Here is an 18558-nt window from a genome sequence, read left to right on the forward strand (position 1 = left end):
TCCAGCGTGTTTTGAGTGTTGCTTTGACCCCAGCATCTGCAGATTATTTTGCGTTAACCTTTCCTCAACCTTGCAAAGTCTTTCACTTTCCACTTTTCCACATTGAACACCATATGCTACTTCTTGGCCTAACTCTACATCCTATCAACATCGCTATTCTGAAGTATTCATAACACCGCCAAACTCCATGTCATCCGCAAATTCACTAACCCACCCTTCCACTTCATCGTCCAAGTCATTTATTTAAAAAAAAACACAAAGAGCAGGGGGTCTCAGAACAGATCCATTTGGAATACCACTGGTCAATGTACTCTAGGCAGAAAACACTCCATCTACAATCACATACTGCCTATAGTGGGTAAACCAAGTCTGAATCTATGCAGCCAAGTTTCCCTGGATCCCATGCCTCCTGACCTTCTGAATGAGTTTACCATGTGGAACCTTGTCAAATACCTTACTAAAATCCATATACACCACATCCACTGCTGTGCCTCAATCATTTTGTTTCGTAACTTCAAGACCTCAATCAGGCCCATGAGGCAAAACCTGCTCCTCACAAAGCCATGTTGATAATCCCTAATCAGATTATGCTTCTTCAAATGCTCATAAATCCTGTCTTTAAGAATTCTCTCCAATAGTTTGCCCACTGATGATGTAAGACTCACTGGTTTATAGTTCCAAGGTTCTACCTGCTCTCTTTCTTGAACAAAGGAATAACATTTTCCACCCTTTAATTCTCTGGCACTACTCCTGCGGTCAGTGAGGATGTAAAGATCACCAAAGGCACAGCAATTTTTTCTTCCCTCATTAACCTGGGGTATATCTCTCCCAGTTCTGGGGACTTCTCAGTCATAAAGTTTTTCAAAACTTCCAGCGTATCCTCTTTCTTAATGTTGACATATTCCAACATATCAGGCCTGTTCACATTTGTCAAGGTCCCTCGCACTGGTGAATCCTGAAGCAAAATATTCATTAAGGACTTCCCTTACCTCTGTAACTCCAGGCATATTTCCTCCTTTATCCCTGACTGGACCTACCCTCACTCTAGTCACCTTCTGCTCTTCCTCTGGCTACCTTGTAACTCTCTGAAGCCCTATCTGACCCTTCCATTCTAATCCTTAAGTATGCTTCTTTCTTCCTCATGACTGGATATTCCACATTTGTTGTCAACCATGGTTCCTTCACCCTACCATCTTTTCCCTGCTATAATGGGACAAACATAGCCAGAACCCCAAGCAGGTGTCTTCTAAACAACCTCCACTTCCATTGTGCATGTCTCTGAGGATAGCTGTTCCAAATTTATGCTCTCAAATTACTGTCTAACAGCATCATCATTCATTCTTCCCTAATTAAATACTACCCCATATCATCTGTTCTTATCCTTGTCCAAGGCTATGGTAAAGGTCAGGGAGTTGTGGTCACTGTCTCCAAAATGTTCACTCACGAAGAGACCTGTTATCTAACCAGGTTCATTGCCTAGTACCACACCACCGAACCGGGATCCATTCTCATCATTGGACAAATAAAAAAAACCTGAGAAAAAGCTTAAACTACTAGCTTCTTCCTCACCTCACTGAAGCCTCTCGAGCCAAGGCCTCATTTCCCAAATCTAACCTTGTTCCATATCTCTGCACCAAGTCCAAATCATTTTTTATTTTGGCACTACATGAGTTTGTGGTAAAATCTAATCCTGGATTTTATACTCAGCCATGGCTTTCCCTTTACCTGATTGTGTACCCTCTTCCAATACCACAGAATCTCGTTTTAGTGATTATTAATTTCTGACATATTACATTTTCCTGGATTGCAGACCCTGCATCTAGCCTGTTGGTTCCTATTGAAGATACTTTGTCAGAACTGTAACCATTGTGGAAAGGTGGAAAATGAAGGCTTTCACAAAGCAAGATGTTGCTTTGTATTTTTGATCTTCAGTGACATTGAAGAACACGCTACTTTACCTCCCTGTTCAAACGGGAATTGCAATGAAACATACAGTAACTTCTAAGAACTTCACCAAAACTACTCTTATCGATTTCTACATTCAATCAACTTCTTAGGAATGGGGCCAGAAAACTAAGCCATATCTCTTGCTGTGAATTACAACATTACTTATACGATTCCAGGGAATGGAAATCAATTGCTTCAACATAAAGTCTTTACTCCTTTATCATTATTTTTCAGATATAGACCTCTGGAAATCTACATGCAACAGCCTCTTGATCATAATCTGTTACATAAAACAGTGAGTGGGGAAGAGAGAGAAAAAAACAGGCATTGTTACTACAAAAAGGCACAGCTGCCATAGCAACGTATCTTGACAATGTTACTTGAAGTATTAAAAAGAAAGGCTTGTCGAATACTTTCCATATTGACACTGAATAAAAATCTACAAATGCTGAACATGAACTCAGCAGGATCCACAGCATCTGGGGCTTGTGAAAATAGATAATGATGAAATTGTTAGATATTTCCATCCTTTTTTAGTTTCCCTTCCAAATTTGTGTATTTTCTTGGCAATTTAGGGAGCTTTACAACATATGCCCCATCAATGAATCTGAATGTCATTGACCTGAATTTTGTAGCTAGATCTTGAAATCAGTGAGCACAATGCATTTCATAGTTTATCATAAACATATTTTAATTTAGTGAATATGAGTTCTGTTCTTTCAAGTCTGATCTTAACTAAAATGCCTTCTACCCATCCTTTAAAATAACTTTTAAGTATTGGCTCAGTATACAACAAATCAGAGTATTTTTTCATGTTTTGTTTTCTTACTCAAAAGACAGCCATTTAGCTTATCATGTCCTCTCACATCAATACTGTTCCCCTACTTATTTCCTTTTCACCTAGCCTCTTGAACATGTCAATCAACATCTCAAACATCTTCCCCACCTTGCCCTGATTCTCCTCTCACTCAGCCATACTATGGATGAATTCTTGTGGTCTATTTATATATATATATATATGCGTTAGAATGTGATTGGACACTAGAACACCTGGGAGAAACTCACACTGTCACAAGCAGAATATGCTAACTTTTTGCAGAGAGCACCCACGGTCAGATTTGTCATCAAAGCAGCAGCACTACCTACTGCATCACTGTGCTGCCTCATATCACTAACTGACTCATTTAAAATGTTATGATTTAATGCAGAGATGAAGATGGTAGAATAACAGAACACTCTACTCCACGATATAATTTATCAGACACACTGCTACACAATATGTGATTGCATGTAGCCTTATTCATTGGCAACAGTGGAAGTAATATTGTTGAAGGATTTACTCCGAGTTACCGTAAAATAATTTTGTCACCAATCACTGTGAGAGACTTTACTCTGTCAGGGAACAGAAATAAAAAGACAGACCTCAGTATACTGTTAACCACTTGATTACATGGAGCCGTTGCCTTACGACTCCGACAATGTCAGGTTTCATCACAGATTTATACAGTAAATTTTGGGCAATACGCAATATCTAAACATACTTGGTCAGCGATTTCCAAAGAACTTGTTAGCTATCTAAAGTTTACTAACATTCCTGCACGATGCACAAAATTAGAGATTCGTGCCTACAGTTAGTTCTTCTATTTGCTACTTGCTAGACAATCTTTGGAAAAGGTTAACAATATGTTGGTTGATAAAATTAAAGAAGTCGATAAAAAATATGCTATTCCTCCCAGTAAGGAGCTGTACAAACACAGAGTTGAACTTCAATTGGAACATAGCTTATTATTAACATCCTCGATTGAAAATCAATTAATGAGAACCAGAAGTGATTTTTATATTCATAGCGATAAATCAGGTAAATTACTGGCTAACCAATTGAAATTTGATTCGGCTAAACGTCAAATTACTAAGATTCGTAAACAGGATGATACTTTCACAGTTGATCATGTTGGGATAAACCAAACCTTTCAAGAATTTTATACCTCTTTATATCACTCTGATTTTCCTCATGATTCTAATTTCATGCATGATTTTTTAAGTAAATTGAGTTTTCCGAAACTATCACCCAAAGATTTCCTATCATTAGAAACTTCCATTTCAGAGGAAGAAATAATAACTGCAATCTCATCATTGAATTCCGGTAAAGCACCCGGTCCGGATGGGTTTACAGTGGAATTTTTAAAATTTTTTTCCTCCATTCTTTCTTCTAAGTTGTCTAGAATATTCAAGGAAGCAATCAGCTTAGGTAAATTACCACAATCGTTTTATGAAGCCTCTATTTCCTTAATTCTTAAAAAGAATAAAGATCCTACTGATTGTGCATCATACAGACCAATATCTCTTCTGAATGTAGACTCTAAAATTTTTTCAAAAATTCTAGCAACTAGACTGGAGAAGGTGTTACCTCAAATTATATCTATGGATCAAACCAGATTTATTAAAAATCGCTATTCATCCTTTAATATTAGGAGGTTAATGAATATTGTTTATACCCCCTCATTTACTACCCTGGAATGTATTATCTCATTAGATGCCGAGAAAGCCTTTGACAGAGTTGAATGGCCTTATTTATTTAATGTTCTTGAGAAATTTAATTTTAATTTGACATTTATATCTTGGATTAAATAGTTATATTACTCCCCGGTAGCCTCGCTTTGTACAAATAATTATAGATCTCCTTTTTTTCCTCTTTTTCGTGGTACTAGGCAAGGTTGCCCTCTTAGTCCTTTACTATTTAATATTGCTCTTGAACCTTTAGCAATTGCTATTCGTGACTCGCCAAATATTGTTGGTATTACCCGTGGAAATGAAATACATAAATTATCATTATATGAAGATGATTTGTTGTTATACATCTCTAACCCGGAGAAGTCAATTCCTGCTATCCTAGATCTGTTAGCTCAATTTAGTAACTTCTCTGGTTACAAATTGAATCTTAGTAAGAGTGAATTATTCCCTTTAAATAAGCATGTACCTATTTATGGACGTTTACCATTTAAATTGGTTACTGATTCATTTATATATTTAGGGATAACAATTACGAAAAAGTATAAAGATTTATTTAAAGCTAATTTTTTACCTTTAATTGATCAGATTAAACTTTTATTTACCAAATGGTCCCCAATCTCTTTGTCTTTGATTGGTCAGATTAATGCTATTAAGATGATCATTTTGCCTAAATTTTGTATATATTCCAATTGGTTCCAATTTATATCCCAAAATCTTTTTTTGATAACGTAGATTCAAAAATTTCCTCTTATATTTGGCAGAATAAAAATCCTAGGTTAGGTAAAAGGTATCTACAGAAATCTAAAAAGGGGGGCGGCTCACCCTCCCGAATTTTAGATTCTATTATTGGGCAATTAATATTCGATATTTAAAATTTTGGTTACAAGATTTGGACGCATCTTTAAACCCTCATTGGGTAAATCTTGAATCTAACTCATTACAAGGGTTCTCCTTGGGTTCGGTTTTAGGAACTTTACTTCCTTTTACTTCTTTTAAATCATATAAACAAATGAACAACCCAATAGTTAAGCATACTTTACGTATATGGTTTCAATTTCAAAGATTTTTTGGGTTTAATCAATTTATTCTAGCAAGTCCTATTATATCAAATTTTCTTTTTCAACCTTCTACGATGGATCAAGCTTACTTTGATTGGAAAACCAAAGGTATAATATCTTTTCGCGATTTATTCTTGGATAACTGTTTTATGTCTTTTGATCAACTCTCTAATAAATATAACTTACCCAGATCTCACTTTTTTAGACATCTACAGATTAGAAACTTTTTAATTACTGTCTCTCCTAATTTTCCACATCCATATCCAATGGACACTTTGGAAAAAAGCTTAGATTTAAATCTCTCTCAGAAAAGTGTAGTAGCAATTATATATAATTATGAATCTATGTCCTGATGCTTCTAATAAAATTAAAGCTGACTGGGAAAGAGAACTTGAGATTAACATACCGACTGAAAAATGGGAAAAAAATTCTTCAGTTGGTGAATTCATCCTCTGTATGTGCTAAGCATAGGTTGATACAGTTTAAAGTAGTGCACAGGGCTCACATGTCCAAAGATAAACTATCTCGTTATTACTCTTATACTAATCCAATATGTGACAGATGCCATTCCGAGATAGCTTCTCTAACTCACATGTTCTGGTCATGTCCCTTGTTAGAGAAATATTGGAAAGATATTTTCGATATTATTTCAACGGTCCTAAATATAGACTTACAACCTCACCCAATTACTGCTATCTTTGGACTACCAATGATAGACTTAAATAATTTAACCTCTTCATCACGAAGGATGATTGCATTTCTTACTTTAATAGCTAGAAAGTCCATTTTGTTGAATTGGAAAGAGATCAACCCTCCTACTGTATTTCATTGGTTTTCACAAACTATGGTGTGTTTGAATTTGGAGAAAATTAGAAGTGCAGTTTATGACCCTTCTATTAAGTTTGAAAAAACTTGGAGGCCATTCATTCAGCATTTTCATTTGATGTAATTTGATCATTTCCAAACTTGTTTTATCTCCCTGTACTGTTGTTGGAGGGGATTGGAGTCGTCGACACTGAGGTTTTCTTCTTTTCCATTTATAAGTTGTTAGTTTTGCCCAAGTCTTTTAGCTTAGTTGATTAATTTTGTTTTTCTTTGGGGATGGGTTTTTTTTTTGTTTTGTTTTTTTTTTCTTTTTCATTTTTTTTCCCCAGTTTTTTTAAAATTTTGTATTATCCGTGGTTAGTTCTACATGTTTGGGAGCTTTGTTAATTTCCACTACTTGGTTTTGCAATTAATTTTTTTAAGTGTAACATTACATCTCCTTCTATTTGTATTATGGCTATGTTCTGTTTCTGTATTTTGAAATTAATAAAAAGATTGAAAAAGAAAGAAAGAACAATATGTTTGGCTACAAGCAAGGCAGCGTCTGCTTCTTAGCCTGTCACCCTCATGACCCAGGTCTTAAACAACACCTAGCTCGTCAAGCTTGACAATAACATTTAATTCAAAACTTAATCTTAACGTTATCATTTTCTTCCACAAATATATTGAGCTAAGCATGTCTGGGTGGAGGGAAGGTCCATCAGGTAAAAGGCCTGGCAGGCCTTCTTTGACAGTTCCCTCAATTGATATTCAAGACTGCATTTCCCACTGGGTTTTCTACTTTGCTTCCATCAATTACAAGCATCTTTGAATGTTAATTTGGGCAAGCTTTATTTTTATGTTTACCTTGGAAGAGATAATTTTTTCTCTGACAACCAGAAAGAAATTTAGGTGCTGCTTTAAACCATCATTTAGCCAAAATAGAATTTCATGTCTCTGTATTTATTGAACCATTTATTGATTTTGAACAGCTGTTTGCTTCATCATTGTAAATCTCCAATTCCATACACATATGCCTATGAATCATTCAGTGTTGAATGCAACCCTTTAAGGATTATGTAAAAAAATAACTTCAACACCTGCCCATCTGAAAAAATATACTGCCAGACCAAAACCTTAAAGACACAAGGTGATCATCATTGGCTGTAAATCATTGTGTACGCCCTGACATTGTGACAACTTTTCATTTCACTTCCTTTTCCTCTGTCATTGAAATTGATATCTTGAGCAAGCACTAACATGGCTGATTGCCCTGCCATTTTAGGAGGATTAACCAAATTGCAAAGATACTCTGCACCATGAGGACAATGGCTTATTAACACAATGGAAGATGAGAGCAAGATTCTTGAAAAACTCCTCTTCAATAGTCAAATCTTACAGCATACAAAAAGAAAATTCCAGGTGATTTATGCTGTCATCAAAAAGGAAACACTAACATCTGTGGTTGTAGATAAACTGATACATTTCAGAGCAGAACATAATGATAATCAAACTCTGATATCGCTACATCAGTTCAGATAAAAATCCAATGGTTGGGCAAAGCAGGAGCAGATGGAATTTAATTATGCTAAATTAAATGATAAAGAGGCTGAGGGGTGACCTGATAGAAGCATACCTCTTCTAGGGGCATAGAGATGATAGATAATCAGTAAGTTTATCCCCCAAGGTAGGCATAGTAAAAACAAGGCAGCATAGTTTTAATATGAAAGAAAGGAGCTTTAGAGGATTTGGGTGAGAGGTTTTAAAGTAGACAGAATGGAACTCACTTAAATAGGTGAGCACAGAAAGAAATGGGCCTAGTACAAGCAAATGGTTTAGTGCAGATGCATAAAAAATTCAGCATGAATGCAGAGGCAAAAAAGGCTGGAAAGCTCTATGACTATAGTATTAATAGAGAGATAAAATATCATGGAGGCACAGATGCTAGATCATTTATTTTGATAATAAAAGGCAAGGCCATGTTTCAGCTTTGAAGTTGGCACTGTCGCTGTTAGCTTCACAGTACTAACAGATTGTAAGCTTGGCGGTGGACTCCATTATCTATTTTCCAAAGATGCAGAGCTTTCAATAAGGAGTGGTCTTTCATGGCATGAACAATATTCATAGGTTGGACTATTAACATGCACTCAACAATCATACTAGAGTTAATTGAAGTGTGGGTTTGGCAGACCACTTGAATAGACAGAATTCACGCCTTTGTGGCAGAAAAATGCACTGTTCCAGAAATATAATTCAAACTAATCAAATTTAGTCATTATAAATCACTAACAGTGATTTCACTCCAGAGATTGTGAGGCATTTCTCATACATCAGGTTTGCACTGCCTCCATACCAACAGATAAAACTATGAAATCACCTAAACAGAGCCGAAAATTTGGTGGTATTGTGGCTGCAAGAAAAATATCATAATGAGCTCTACTCACAGTCACTCACAAACTGAGCATCGTTCATAAATGCAAGATTTTCATGCCACCAACATTAAGTTCTGAATGGAACCACAAGTGTCAATTTGGGGAAACCACTAAATACATGCATGTTTTTGACCCTGACAGATTTATACTATGGAACAATGGAGGAAATTATTTCCCTGAAGCATAGAGCACTTGTTGCGTCATTTATATCACTGTGAACAACAAATGAAATATGGCACATATCAGCCAGAAGTGTCTGGAATGATCTCAAGGCTATGAATCAGAATATGACAGTAACTTCAGCTATAAGAGCAGCTCTGACAAGTGGAAGCTGAAACTCAGGCCACCAATTTTATATCAACCACTTTGTTAGACCTTAAACTTCAATAGTCACAGCTCCTCAGAGAGGTCTAAATAGGCCAATGGGTCCTTGCCGGATAGAGGGCTTTGGTCTTTTCTCATTAGGTTAAAGGCACTTGCTTCAGTTTCAGTTCTATCAGCAATAACAGATGGAGTATGATGCATAAATTCTTTGTAGTGTTTCCAGATTCAGAAACCTCAGTTATGTTTGACAACAGAGTTTGGAATAATATATCAACCTCAGGTGCAGGGTGCCAAGTACAGAAGATACAAGTGAAATTGTGAATGTGTTTAGAATTTATACAACTCCACAGCAAGCAAGATGATGAAAACCTTAGTGGCTTATGACTTGGAACATAATTGAATTTCATGTGGCTCTGCATGAGGATGTGTGGCACTGGAAATTCATAACATGTACCCCCATCCCCAAGTGCAAATCACTTCAGTGAATACCAGATAAATTTCCAGTCTAACATGCAATAACCCAGTATTGATTTTTAAAATTACGTTTTACTCTGGGACAAATTGATTTTCAATAGCATAAAGCTGAAGCAAAAGTGAATGCATTTCTAAGCCATTCTTATCTTGTGGTGGTTCTGCCTTAAACCAAAATCTACTCCAATTATAAACAATTCTACGTTGTTCAATTATTCAGTGACTTAATTGGAGATTTAGTCAAATATGCTTGGTTGGTCAGTCTTGAAAAGATATTCAAACACATCAATGAATTTTTCAGGAAAAGAAGCAAATTATGTCACTACACGCACAAAAACATCTATACCAAATACAAAAATATAATTTTAAAACAAATGTGCAATATTTTCATATCACATACATTTCCAAATGTTTACACAAACTTGGCACATTTTCTAGTTGTCCTAGACTGCAGAGTGCAGTACAAAAAGACATACTAAATGCCAAAATCATTCATCAGTTATCAGGTTATCATTTATCAGAAGAATAAAACTAAATGAAAAAACAAAATATTAAACTATTCAGAATCACTTCCCTCTCAATATTCTAAGTCTTTACCACAAAATCATCCAGGGAAAAAGAAACACAATTCCTTTCATCAACATCTCCAACTCCAGAAGTTGTCAACAATCTCAGACATTTTTAGAAAAAAAATTCTAATTGACAATATTATATCCCATTTTAGGTCCGTTTACAATTATAAAGAACAGCCCACTGTGGTGTTTATAGCTTTCTGAATAAGTCTTACCTCTACTAGATGTGGAGTTGGATTAAAGCCACACATGTTGCACACTTGGACTTTGCATTCAGTACAATTGTTGAAGTTGGGAGGCTGATTCGATCCCACATTCAGTTCTGTTTTACATAATGGGCACAATGCTTTGGGCTTGATGGCTTCTTTCTGTTGAGCAACTGGCTCTGGTTTTACTTGTTTAACTGAAGAAGCATTCCTAGTTTTCATTTGCATCCCTGGTATCGAACCCTGTAACTTTGAACTCATTTCGGTGCTTTGATCACTGAAAACTATTTTTGGAGCCTGTTTAGCAGCAGACCCTTTTGCAGGTGATTGCTGGCCTGGTGGAGTCTGTTCTGGCTGTGTGGATATAAGGTTTGTAGCCTGGTTTAAAAGGGAAGTTCCAAACCCAAACAGTTTACCAGTAATGCCCTCCTGCTCCTGGGATATACTGGTTGGACCAGCTTGTGTTCTTGCTGGTGAACTATCTGCTGCTCTCCTTTGTTCTGCAGGTGAAGGCTTCGTTTGCTGACTCTGACCCATAGGCCTGGTTGACTCTGATGGGCCAACAGGCTTTGGTTGGCCATGAAGGTGTGGTTGAGATTGATCAGTTGTTGACCCTTGCTTTTCACTCTGACTGGGTTGCATCTTGGTTTCAGGTCTGGTTTGCACAGCAGATGGGGTTTTAGGGAGTTCTCTTTTAACCGGAGTGGTCTTTCCTTTTTGGAGTCCATGATCTGACTGAGAATGCCTCTGCACATTTGCTTGTGGTTCTGTTTGGGGCTGGTGTGATGGAGAGTGTAATTGCTGATGACTTTTGGAACGAGGTGCAGTGGTCATGTCCATTCCCAACGCTCTTTGCATCTGACAGTTTAAGCACAACCATTCTTCTACCTATAAAATAAATGATAGCTCAGTTAGGACATCTGAATCATTATTGGCTGTGGCACAAAAAAAGTACTTGAACTTTAGTACTCTAAATGTACAGCAAAACTACTCCAAAGTGGACCAGTTTATTCAGCTTCCAGTCAGAGGAAATTTGGTCAGATTAGAGGTGATGTCCCCGTTACACTATTAATGCAATGGGGACTCTATTTGAACAAGCAGTACTATTTCATCCAAAGGTTATTTCCAACAAAGCAGCACCAGCCTAGATATATTTGTCTAGAAAAATCAGAAATTAAGCATAGCTTAACACTCTAAATATCCTGAAGAATATATTCTCTAACTTTTTCAAAACCAAAATGATTGCCATTTGGTATTAATTTCGACAAGTTCTTTGTCTTGCATCTTTTCTGTCAACAAGCCCGACATTTCAGAGCCAGCTATCATAAGAATGTCTCATGCAATAGGGTCATCCAAAGTTACCTGAGTCATTTAACAAGCATGATAAAAATAATGAGACAAGTATCCATATTTTAAAAAGTTGGATTAAATAGCTGAAAAATTTGGGAAGATATTATATTTACAGATGTTTAGGTAACAGTAAAGCAAGCCAGTTTAACAGCCAATAGAACTCCAACATCAATCACTTTATTGACCAATCTGATTAATGAGGAAGTGTTTTCTTGGTGATTGTGATCTTTTTCTCCAGTATAGAATTGGAAACAGCAGAACTTGAGTAAAGCTTCAGACTCCGGAGAATTGAGTGTGTACCCATGGTTGCTGAGAGATAAGTGAACTGGGTTGCAAATGCTGGAATAAGTTTTAAAAAAGTGTTAGCTTTCATAAGTCGAGGGATAGAGTTTAAGAGTCGCGATGTAATGATGCAGCTCTATAAAACTCTGGTTAGGCCACACTTGGAGTATTGTGTCCAGTTCTGGTCACCTCACTATAGGAAGGATGTGGAAGCATTGGAAAGGGTGCAGAGGAGATTTACCAGGATGCTGCCTGGTTTAAAAAGTATGCATTATGATCAGAGATTAAGGGAGCTAGGGCTTTACTCTTTGGAGAGAAGGAGGATGAGAGGAGACATAATAGAGGAGTACAAGATAATAAGAGGAATAGATAGAGTGGATAGCCAGCGCCTCTTCCCCAGGGCACCACTGCTCAATACAAGAGGACATGGCTTTAAGGTAAGGGGTGGGAAGTTCAAGGGGGACATTAGAGGAAGGTTTTTTTACTCAGAGAGTGGTTGGTGCGTGGAATGCACTGCCTGAGTCAGTGGTGGAGGCAGATACACTAGTGAAGTTTAAGAGACTACTAGACAGGTATATGGAGGAATCTAAGGTGGGGGCTTATATGGGAGGCAGGGTTTGAGGGTCGGCACAACATTGTGGGCCGAAGGGCCTGTACTGTGCTGTACTATTCTATGTTCTATGTTCTAAGGAGAACAAATTGTCATTCTGCATCAGCACGTGGAAGGAAATACAAAAGTCAAAAACACATAAGATGTTGGAAATCAAAACTAAAAACAGAACATGTTTGAAAACCTGTGAAAAGAAAATTAATGTTTCAGTCCAAAACCTTTCATTAGAATTGAGAAAGAAGGAAATAAGTTCGACCAAGTAGCAAAAATATGTCAGACTAAGAATTTCTTTTTCAGGGATTAAAAACTAGGCAGTTAAAATAAGATTCAGCTTCTTGCCGGTACAACTTGTTAATCTTGTATGATCTCTGTGAAATCCCCTGGTTTCCTTGGCTCCGTAAGACTAGGGAAAACACTCTCCGGTCCCGTCAAACTCGTGAGATTGAGACGGCTCTCCCGTCCCCAAACCTCGGTTTGTGTGGATGCTGTGTAATTTGTTACCGTTACAAATTAGTACCATGAAATAACAGACAGTGAACTGTATACGATTAAAGGAATTATGTTTATGAATCTTAACTTGATTAAAGGGTTAGTAAAGAAAAACAAAAAGGGCCCATTTTAATTAAACAGTCATATGTGCACAAGTTGCAGCTCATCTTGAATTTCTCTGTCACTCACGCGCTGGGCCCTCAGTCTACGTGAAAGCACACACCACCTTTCGAACGGTGCTCACAATCCATCTCAAACAAACAGGTCTCCCACTGGGTCATATCCTTCAACCGGCTCTCCCCAGCGTCTTCTCTCTCCATCTCCCGCCGAACAAAAAAACCTCTAAGACCACCTTAGTATCCCTCACCAATAAAACCTCTTAGTTGGATGGCACACATTCATGAATTGGATGGCACACATCCCTTATCATCAACAATAACCCAAACAGGCTGAAAGCAGAACAGACTGCCCTCACAGAACTGCTAAATGAAATACCTACAGCACGACAGTAAAGATGTGAACCAAGGCATTACATGTGTAATATTGTATAGTTTGAATATATCAAAAAAAAATTCAGTAAGGTAGGCAAAACTGGCCAAAAATAAAGAGCAAGTAATCTAAAGTTGGAAAATTTGACTGAGCCCTGCAGGTTACAATATGCCCAGGTAAGTGAGGTGCCATTTATTGAACTTGCATTGAGCCTTGTTGTACTAGTACAGGAGGCTACACACAAAGAGATCCAACTGGGAGAGGGATAGTATATTGAAGTGACAGGCAACAAAAAGCCCATGAGCTCAAAGTGATCACCTGAACAAGGATTGTGCCACACTGGCCACTGAAAGACAAGTGACACGTGGATGCCCATAGCCACACTTTCAATCTGGAGAAAGAGAAACTGACAGCATTAGTTAATATGAGGAACAGCCAGGCAAACAAGTGTTTGGAAGGAGGAGAACTGTACAAGGAAGCAGAAGCAAGGAAGCTAACAAAGATTCACATGATGTTACAGCCAATTCATTGACTTCTAACAGAATAAATGTTTTAATTGTAAACACTATTTGAATCTCATCAGTTACTGATATACAAAGTAATTGCTAAAAATACATCAGTCAAAAGTTGAAACTGATCCAACCACTTTGACCTTAATTCTTCTACTTAGCAAATGCACTCATTAGTCAAATAGATTCTGATTTTGCTTAAGAAATTTTATTGACGATCACGATGTTGGTACTGTTTCCAATTCAAAATAAACTTAGTTACGATTAAAATCGACCCTTTCTAAAAGGAGAATCTTGCATCAATATAGCATATTTCATAAACTGAAGACCCTTACATACTCATGAAATTTAGCCAAAAGTAACAACAGATTTGCACTTAACATATCTTTCTTTTTAAATCTTTTTATTAAATAAGTATACAAAAAGGTAAGCCATATAGACACTAATACATTGTTAGAATATAATAAAATTACAGAAGATATTAATACAAAAAAAAACTACAAACAATGTAATTTAAACATAACATACCAAGGTAACATAATAGTATACTAATTTTATATATATATCAATGGAGAAAAAGAAAAAAAACCCCCAAAAAAAAACCCACCGTGCAACTAACTAAAAGCAACGCAAAGCAATGGGCTAACTTGAAACCAAACAGAGTTAAACTTAAAATCACATCCTCAATCCCGACCTCCATTAAAAACAGTGAAAAAAACAAGAAGGGTATATATTACATTAAATGAAAATATTGAATAAAAGATCTCCAAGTCTGTTCAAATTTAAATGAGGAGTCATAAAGATTGCTTCTAATTTTCTCCAAATTCAAGCATAATATCGTCTGAGAAAACCAAAAAAAGGTAGTTGGAGCATTAAGCTCTTTCCAATGAACATATCGAAATCCATCCTGTTAACTTCCACTGTACCTTTATCATCTTATTTAACTCTCATTTTTAATCTTACATTCTGTCTCTTGCCATTTTATTTCCATTGCATCTGAACAATTGTTTTCAGATTTTATTATTGCACAAACAACCCATTTCCCACAAAGTGCTTATTTCTTGCACTAAAGAGATATTATCAATTAACTGAAAGGTTAAACTAGGCACTATTGATGAGGCTTTGAAAAATCTGACCATTCTGTACATCTTATAATTTATACCCACAATAAGCTGAATGAAGTGCTCATAAGAATTCGTGAAGATGATGAGGAGTGAGCCACCTGGCCCATTGAGCCTGCTTCATGTTCATCAAGATCGTAGCCAATTTTCTACCACAGCTTGATTTTCCTGTGAAAACCACACATCTTACTTTCCTTAATATTCAGAAATCTATTGACCAGTTTTACTGAACTCTCTAACAGATCCTCCAGAACATTCCAGAGTAGAGAATGCCAAAGATTTACAGCAATCTGAGTGAAATAAATATTCCTCTAAACCAATACTAAGCATTATTACTGACGGTGCATCTTCCTTTGTATTTTTCTAATGTCATTTGCACATTGATTGTTTGTCCATTCTATTAGGTGCAGTCTTTCATTGATTCTATTGTGTTTCTTGGATTTACTGTGCATGCCTGCAAGAAAATGAATCTCAGGGTTGCATATGGTAACATATACGGTATGTACTTCGATAATAATATATTTACTTTACTTTAAGAGACTGTACATCCTTCTCAACTGATTTCAACAAGTGTAGCAGCAGGACCACAATGCCATGCGAGATGGCTTTTCAGAGGTCGCTCCTGGACCTCTTGCACTTTCCTGGGTCGCCACACTTGAACACCACCAATCTGGCCCTTAGCAGATTGCAGCTCTCTTGGTTTATGCAGGGCTTCTGCTAGGGGAAGACTTTGAATAATTTCATAGGTACACATTAGTCCATGAGTGCCTTTATGAAGTCCTTAAATACCACAGTGTATACATTCAGATCCTCTGATGACTCGAAGCAATCCTATAGCTGCTTCTCTGCCTCCTGTAACCACATCTTACCTCTGGTGCCTTGCTCTTAAGCTTCTGCCTGCATGCAGGTAGTACAGCCAGATGATCAGATTTCTTGAAATGCAGTCTAGGGATTGGATGGTAGACATTCTTGATAGTAGTGCAACAGTGATCCAGTAAGCTGTGACCCCTGGTGCTGCAGTTGATTTGCTGATGATAGTTGGGCACTGATTTCTCTAAGCAAGCTTGACTGATGTCCCTGGCAAGGACGAGAAAGGGGTCTTGGCAGACTGTTTTTTATTTGCTAATCACAACACTCAATATATTGAGTGCTTGCTTAATATCTGCCTTTGGCAGTATGTAAACTGTGGTCAGGATCACTGAGGAATCTCTTTCGATAAGTAGAATGGTCAGAACTTAATCATTAGATGTTCATTCCACATTTTTCTCTGATGTTATGCTGGGAAATTGGCTCACTGAACCTGTGCTAGATTAGGCATGGTGCCTTTGCTTTGGGTGTGTTTTAATGTATGGCTATCAGGAGCAGGACAAATAAAACTTCCTTTTCTGCCACATAAGAAACTACAGATGCTGGAATCTGGAAAATCAATCGATCTGCTGGAGGAACTCAGTGGATCGAGCAGCATCTGATGTGGTGGTCGGTAGGAGAAAGAATTGTCAATACTGAGAGCAGTCTTGCCGAGCATTGTCTGGGCGTCTGAAAACCTGCATTAGGACTGAGTGGAGAGGGGCGTGGTGAACCTGGGATGATTGGTAGGTTCAGGAGAGGTGAAGGAAATGGGTAGGTGGAGAATGGGTTGGGAAGTTAAGGGGTAGATTTGGGAGGTGGAAATAGGTGAATTATGGATGGCGGCAGAGGAGGAAAACAGCAGATGGAGTGAGGTGAGGGAAGAGGGTTTAATGTCCCCACTATCCAGGCCATGATCTCTGTTTTCTGCTACCACCAGGAAGGAGGTACAGGAGCCTTGGGTCCCATCCCACCAGGTTCGGGAATAGTTATTACCCTACAACCATCAGGCTCCTGAATCAGAATGGATAACTTCATTCACCATAACACTAAACTGATTACTGAACACAAACTGTGAACACACTCTCAAGCATCCACAACTCATTCTCCATATTATTTATGTGTTATTATTTTTTTGCTGGCTGGTGGCGTAGTGGCATCAGCGCTGGACTTCGGGGCGAGAGGTCCCAAGTACGAATCCAGCCGGCTCCCTTGCACGCTCTCCATCTGTGCCTGGGTTGAGTGTCGAGCTAACGACTCGACCATGTAAAAAAAAACCTGGAGAGGGATGGGCTCCGCCAGGTTTCAGATGCCCAAGACATGCCATACGATGAGCATAAAAGCTTGTCATGACAGCGCCCCGACGACTCCATCGGGAGTTAAGGGTGCACACACACTGAGTTAGTCTTTACACATTGGTTGCTTGTCAGTCTTTGATTGTGTGTAGTTTTTCAATGATTTTATTGCATTTCTTTGCTCTACTGCAAATGCCTGCATGAAAATTACTTTCAGGATAGTACTTGGTGACATATACATACTTTAATAAGAAACTTACTTTGAACTTTTGAAAAATGCAGAAGTTGGCACTGCCTCGGTTGACTCCAAGTCATTCATGCATGTCCTGGTCATCAGTATACTGACCAGAAGGCTGCACTTCAGCTTAAATTTTGTAATAATTTCAGATATGGACTTGCTTGTTTGTGGACCACGGTGGAAATTCAAATGCATTAATTCAAAGAGAAAGGTCTAAGAACGCAATGTAATGAAATCAACTAATTTATTAAGTTAGAATTTAGAACAACTATTATAATTTAACCACATCAAGGCACAAATACAGTAGTTCAAATCAAATCAAATCAGGTTTAATTATCATTCAAACCATACAAAGATACAGCTGAATGAGACAGTGTTCCTCTGGGGCCGAGGTGCAAAACATTCAAAGTAGCAAGCAAACATTCAAAAATAGCGAGCAAAAACTGGTATAGTCCAAGACTCTACGCGAAAATATCCAGCAGTTAACGGTACAGTTCCTCCAGCAGTGTACAGAGGCACGCAATCCTGTCTGTCCGTCCACCACTTGAACACGGGATAGCAGCACTAATGGGCAAGTTCAGGCCCCAGCCAAGCTCAACCACGTTGTAGCACTTCTATGTCTCTCACCTGGACTGTAGCAGCAGGCACACCTGAGGCTTGAGGCCTAGTTCTTGCTTCAACTGAGGCTACACAGCTTCCAAGTCAACTGTCCCTCTACCAGATAAGGGTAACAGACCCTTGGCAACATTATTGCTGTCCAACAGAGTCTTGCAATCACAAGTGAAATGTCCGAGACAATCTCCCATGGTTATACTGCACCAGCTCCGATGCTTCCGAGTAGCAGCCACAACACGGTCTGCCCAGGTCAACTCTTCTGAACCCAAACCAACTCCTCAGATATCCTGACCACCTTCTCGGTTATCCCAACTAGCTTCTCCAACATGTTGGCTGACTCTGCTGCCAACACCAGTCCAAGCTACTCCGATCAACAAGCAGCTCACTGA

At 38.0% G+C, this 18558-nt stretch overlaps 1 protein-coding gene across 11 annotated transcripts in view; it reads right to left on the reverse strand.

Moving 5' to 3' along the window:
- LOC134356771 (protein bassoon-like) overlaps positions 1-18558 on the reverse strand; it is a 517214-nt gene that overhangs the window by 448507 nt on the left and 50149 nt on the right. For all 11 annotated transcript variants that reach the window (XM_063067881.1, XM_063067877.1, XM_063067876.1 and 8 more), the window contains one exon: positions 10335-11213. In XM_063067881.1, coding sequence (XP_062923951.1) covers positions 10335-11213 — 879 coding nt within the window. The remainder of the gene's footprint in view (positions 1-10334; positions 11214-18558) is intronic.

This window comes from Mobula hypostoma, chromosome 15 (assembly GCF_963921235.1).
Source record: "Mobula hypostoma chromosome 15, sMobHyp1.1, whole genome shotgun sequence".
Taxonomy (NCBI): Eukaryota; Metazoa; Chordata; class Chondrichthyes; order Myliobatiformes; family Myliobatidae; genus Mobula; species Mobula hypostoma.